Source organism: Setaria viridis, chromosome 1, assembly GCF_005286985.2.
Source record: "Setaria viridis chromosome 1, Setaria_viridis_v4.0, whole genome shotgun sequence".
Lineage (NCBI taxonomy): Eukaryota > Viridiplantae > Streptophyta > Magnoliopsida > Poales > Poaceae > Setaria > Setaria viridis.
In genome coordinates, this window is record NC_048263.2 from 22,674,288 (window position 1) to 22,680,287 (window position 6,000).

General features: G+C 46.5%; 1 protein-coding gene and 1 non-coding gene across 2 annotated transcripts; both read left to right on the forward strand.

Moving 5' to 3' along the window:
• Nucleotides 1-3,130: 3,130 nt before the first annotated feature.
• Nucleotides 3,131-3,817, forward strand: LOC140221628 (uncharacterized). Its single transcript, XM_072291369.1, has 2 exons — nt 3,131-3,543; nt 3,601-3,817. Exons 1-2 carry the CDS (start codon nt 3,131-3,133, stop codon nt 3,815-3,817), a joined length of 630 nt encoding a protein of 209 aa, XP_072147470.1.
• On the forward strand, nt 3,608-3,746 carry LOC117841776 (small nucleolar RNA Z247). The gene has a single exon (XR_004637360.1). It is a non-coding gene; the product is annotated as a small nucleolar RNA Z247 (small nucleolar RNA).
• Nucleotides 3,818-6,000: the final 2,183 nt, after the last annotated feature.

Here is a 6,000-nt window from a genome sequence, read left to right on the forward strand (position 1 = left end):
ATATGATGTTTGAGTTCACTTAGCTTGAAGGATTTCCAATTAAAACATAATAATTTAATAAAGTCTTAATTAGAACCTAGAAAAATTCGGAATGTTGCTAGATCAATTATGTGATGAATTTTAGGATGTTACAATACCTTATCACCACCGGCTCTAAAATGCCCATCACCGTTGGTTTTGGATCCATCATAGGAAAGGCGACAATGATGGGGGTACCTCATCATTGCCGGTTGTGGAACCGGTGGTGATGAGCATCTCCAAAAACAAAAAAAAGAAAAAAAATCAAGTGCCTCCACGCACCATCGCCGCAGGCCTGACACCCCACCGCGCGTTGCCGGATCTGGCCGTCGCGCCACCACCACCACCACGAGAGAGAGAGAGAGAGAGAGAGAGAGAGAGAGAGAGAGAGAGAGAGAGAGAGAGAGAGAGAGAGAGAGAGAGAGAGAGAGAGACGGGCCTGAGTTTGGCCGCCGCGCCACCACCACTGCTTCGCCGCCGCAGCTCCCTGCGCATCCCCACCGCAGCTCCCCGCCGTGCCGCCACCACCGCTTCGCCGCAGCTCCGGACCTGTCGCTGCTGCTCCTTCTGCCATGCCATGATCTGTTGACCTGCTACCCTTCACCCTGCCGCCGCTCTTCACCACCGCCGTGAGGAGTGAGTGGGTGAAGGGCGAGCGAGGGGGGAATGGAGGGGAGGTGGTCTGGGGAGGGAGGAGGAGGGGAGGCGGCCGGGGGAGGAAGGAGGAGGGGCAGCGGCCGGGGTAGGGGTAGGGGCGGCGGCGGCTAGGGAGGGAGGTGAAGGGGTAGTGGGTGGAGGAGAAGGGCTAGAGAGAGCTGAGGGAGGTGCGGGTGTGCGGGGAGTGAGTGGATAAGGGGTAGGGGTGGGGTTGATGGGAGAGGTGGTGTGGGTTCAAGATGCCATGCGAGTTAAAATTGGAGTCCATGATAATTTTGGGTCCGTGAACTCCATCACCTCTGGTTTGTATTATGAGCCGGCGGTGATAACTACCGCCAGCTCATAATACAAACCAGTGGTGACGAGGTATTATCATCGCCGAATTTAGTTTTACTCTTGGATCATGTAAAAAGCCGGCGGTGATAACTTATCACCGCCGGATCGCCAAAAACTAGCGGTGATGGGCCGACAGTGATGACACTTTCTCTAGTAGTGTACTGCCCAACCAGAGGTCATTGAAATTCGGAGGTGACAAGATAGGAAATACACAGGCTTGGTTGGGCACGTTGGACGGCCCCCGGCATGTCACCGGAAACCATCGTCACTGGATAATGAGCAGACGACTGACTCGTCGTAGACCGAATTCACACCACAACTCCCACCCTTTAGTACTTGCTATATATTACAGGAGGTGCAGCTACTGTTGCAAAGTCTCAGAACTAACCTTCGTGCATACATGGTGCCAGGACCGTCCAGGCGAAAACCGAGGCCCCGTACAAAACTAAGCGAGATCTACTAGCGATTTTTTATAATAAACTTATTCATAGCATTTTTTTTCTGAGGTTGAGTTCATTCCTCTATCCTTTGTTTTTTTTTCTTACACTTTTGGTGATCAGAATCATATTTTCTAGTTTGGTCTGCAGAAGATATGACTTCGATTATGAAACATTAGATATTTAGACCATTTTGATGCGCATGTATAAAAAAAAATAAGGCAAAAGCTTGTTAACTAGTCCATGTGAACCAATAAGTAGAATTGATCAATCGAGTAAAGAAAAAGAAAACTACCTTGTAACTAACTTGCTTGTCTTGTGGCTGTGCAACTCAGTAAGTGAGTACGTCCCGTCTAAAAACAAGAAGGTCTCAAGGAATCAAGTTCCACGACTCCAGCCTCCACTACGGTGGCGGCGTGACGAAGAAGCTTTGGGCTTTGGCATTGCTTCAGAGAGCCAAAGGACCAGGAGAAACATATTTTGGGCTAGGGGTTAGTAGGTTTGATTGGCTGTGGAAAATGGAGGCCTATACCGTCGCACGGGTTGCACACCCTTAGAGCAAGTACATTGGTGTCGTCTAATAGGCGGTCTCATGCATTGACATGTAATCTTGAGACAATTCAACATGTAACCTGTACAATAGGTTGTCATATAAGTTGTCTGGTAGTGGTATATAATTCCTTAATTTATGCATAAGAAAAATAAAATATTATGAGTTGCATGGCAACAATAACTCGTACAATGGTTGTTAAGTTGTCTCGTAGTCCTACAATTTAGCTCATGAGGTGGTTGTTTCGTGAAGCAACGGTCTCTTTCTCTCTCCTCGCTCTCTCTCCTCCACATCATCAAAAATCCTACGTGGCACTGCATGAGACGACCTATGAGACCGCTGACGTGTAGCAATGTACTTGCCCTTAGGGATGGGCCTGCATGGTGCGTATGTAGACAACAGTACCCACATACATGACATATCTCCAGTATATTTATTTCGTACCCATATCATGTTGTGCCGTGTGGAGATCCCAAGTCGTTAATTACAACCCTAAGTAACTAATGTAAGATATATCGTAGGGCTTGATATGCAACCAACTAATTAAGGTCTACCTAGCTAATACTCCCTCCATCCTAAATTATAGGTCGTTTTGATTTTATTAGATTTATAGACTTTGTTATGCACTTAGATATACCCTATGTCTAGATGCATTAGAAAAGCTAAAATGACCTATAATTTGAAATGGAGGGAGTATAAGCTATCTAGGAGTTGAGCTAGGGCCCCTTGATGGAGTGCACTGACGGTCTATCATCTCCAGGTACCGGTGCAGCAACAAACATCGGTGCGGCTCCAAAACTAGGTGTGTAATACATAACATTCCCAATTGTTCTCGCTGCTGGGTGGTGGCCCGGCCGTGGCACACCACTATGTTAGAGATATAGATATCTTGTATGCGTATTTAAATAAGAGTTTTAAAGTATCTAGAGATTAGTTCTAGAGATAGATTTTTTGTCAACTTGTATCTCAAGTCTTGTAATAGAACTCTATCTTGACGCCATGCTAGGTGCTTTTCCTAGCTATATAAACATGCAACCGTGGATGCCAGGAGGCTAACCACGTTACCCTAAAATCCTACATGGTAATTAGAGTCTAACTTCTTCCCAAATACATCTACGCCCAAAACCCATCTATGGCTTCATCGTCCAACTCGTTGGCAATGCTTGGCCCGGCCATCTTTGAGAAGCTATCCCGCGACAACTTCCTACTATGGAAGGCACAAATCCCTTCGGCCATCAAGGGTGCCAGATTCATGGGCATCCTAGACGGTTCTTCCAAGGCGCCAGCAAAGACCATGAGCGTCGAGAAGGCGGACAAAAGAAAAGAGGAGGTCTTGAAACCTGCATATGAGGCATGGCAGGTACAAGATCAGCAGCTCCTCAACTACATCGTCAACTCCCTCACCAAGGACGTGTTGGCATCGGTGGCCACGGTCACCACATCTGCAGAAGCATGGGCAGCACTGGAGACCATGTACTCCTCGCAGTCACGTGCAAAGTCGACAAATCTTTGGCTGCAGTTGTCTACTCTGAAGAAGGGCAACATGTCTATTGCCGTCTAATATGCCAAGATCAAGGTATTTGCTGATGAACTTGACACCAGTGGCAAGCCCATTGGAGATGCAGAGCTGATCTCCGTCATTCTGCTCGGCCTCAACTACGAGTACAACCCCATCGTGACATCAGTCATGGGCCGCGTGGATCCTATTCCTCTGAACAAGCTCTATGCACAACTTGTGACATATGAGACTCTCTTGGAGCTGTTGCATGAGAACTACAACAACGACGGCTTCTCCTCCTCAGCCAACTCTGCATCATGAGGTCGTGGAAGCTACCGTGGACGTGGTGGTGACAACCATGGGTGTGGGTGCGGTGGTGGTGGTTGCTGCACTGGAGGTCATGGCAACAATTCCTTTGGTGCCCCCAAGAAGCAGCAGAACACTAAGAAGCTACAATGTCAGATTTACAAGAAGGTTGGCCATGAAGCTCCAGAGTGCTGGTACCGATACGATGACGATCAAAACAGCAAGGCGCCTATGACAGCGTATGGGATTGACACCAATTGGTATGCTGACAGCGGTGCCTTAGATCACATCACAAGCTGTCTGGAGAAGCTGACCATGTCCGACAAGTATTACATACATGATCAAGTGCACACAGCAAGTGGGACATGTATGGCAATTAGTAACATGGGCCATGCATTTTTAAAAACCCCTTCTCAAGATATTCTGCTAAATAATGTTCTCCATGTTCCTAGTGCCCATAAAATTCTCATTTCCGTTCATCGCTTAACCTCTGATAATAATACATATCTTGATTTTCATCCAAACTTCTTTCTTATCAAGGATCAGGCTACGAGAAAAACCCTTCATTGCGGTACATGCCAAGGAGGCCTATATCCCCTAAATTCGTGCGGTGCAAGTCTCCACAAGTAAGTTCTTGGAGTCAATAAGCCATCTACATCAAGGTGGCATAGCCGTTTAGGTCACCCTGCTTTTCCCGTTGTCAAGCGGGTTCTTGAGAATAATGGTTTAGCTAGTTCTAGTGATAAAGATAGTGAGTCGGTTTGTGGTTCGTGTCAAAGAGCTAAGATTCATCAGTTACCTTATAGTAAATCCAACAATATATCTACTATCCCTCTTGAGCTTATTTCTCTAATGTTTGGGGGCCTGCCCCAATCTCTGTTGAAAGACATTCTTATTATGTTAGCTTCATTGATGACTATAGCAAATACACATGTATTTATCTTATCAAGAAAAAATTTGATGTTTTTCAAGTCTTCCAAAATTTCCAGAATCTAGTTGAGACAAAATTTGGAAGAAAGACAGTTGCAATGCAAACCGATTGTGTAGGAGAGTATGAAAAGCTAAACTCTTTTTTTTCAGAAGATAGGCATATCTCATCCAGTCTCTTGCCCCATGCTCATCAACAAAACGGATCTGCTGAGAGAAAGTACCGACAGATTGTAGAAGTCATCCTAGCCCTTCTTGCTAGCACTTCCATGCCTCTAAAATTTTGGGATGAGGCCTTTCTAGCTGCCACTTATCTCATCAATCTCCTGCCAAGTTATTGATTTTCAAACTCCCACCGAGCTCCTTCTCCACAACAAACTAGATTACAACTCTCTATGTATTTTTGGGTGCACAAGCTGGCCAAATTTAGGGACATATAACTCAAGAAAGCTCTCTTTTCGATCTCTCAAGTGTGCCTTCCTTGGGTACAACACTTTACACAAATACTTTAAGTGTCTAGATATATCTACAGGGTGCATCAATATCTTGAAGGATGTCATTTTTGACGAATCTGTCTTCCCCTTTGCCAGCCTGCATCCCAATGCCAGCGCCCTTCTTAAAAAAGAGATCCTTCTCCTACGTGAACATCTTCAAAATCCCAACCAACAAGGGGTAAACTATAGTGATCCTATTGTTACTAATCCCCTCTCTAGTGTTTTGGATGATTCACAGATTCAGGGAGGCCAAGATACAACAACAAGCTCACATTTGGATTAGCAACTAGGGCAAATTGAGCTTTATCGCATGCCCAATGCTGCCTCTTTCCCTTCTTGGCTAAACGACGGCAGTGGATTCCCCTGCATCAGGTTGAGCTGCACCTAAGGAGGATTTGCCGACAGGGAGACAGGAGCCGCTACCGTCCTCGCGTGGCTCTCCTATGTGTGTGCCGGCCCCGACAGCTTCGCTGGTTCCCAACGACGCGTCGACGCGTGGCCACCCGACCACTTCACACGGTTAGCAGTGCCAGGGGGACGCCGGGATCTTCTGCGTCGGGTGGGCCTACGGCTTCTCCAACAGCTGCAGCGCCGCATCCTATGGTAGATATTCCTCCCTCTCTAGCACAAGAAGAACAACAATGACGTCGCACCCAAAGTCAGGCTGGAATTTTTAAACCTAAGCAGTTCCCTGATAGCATTGTTTGTTTTGGATACTTGTGTGAAACAGGATAACATGAGCATCTACAAGAAGCTCTTCAAAATCAAAATTGGAAG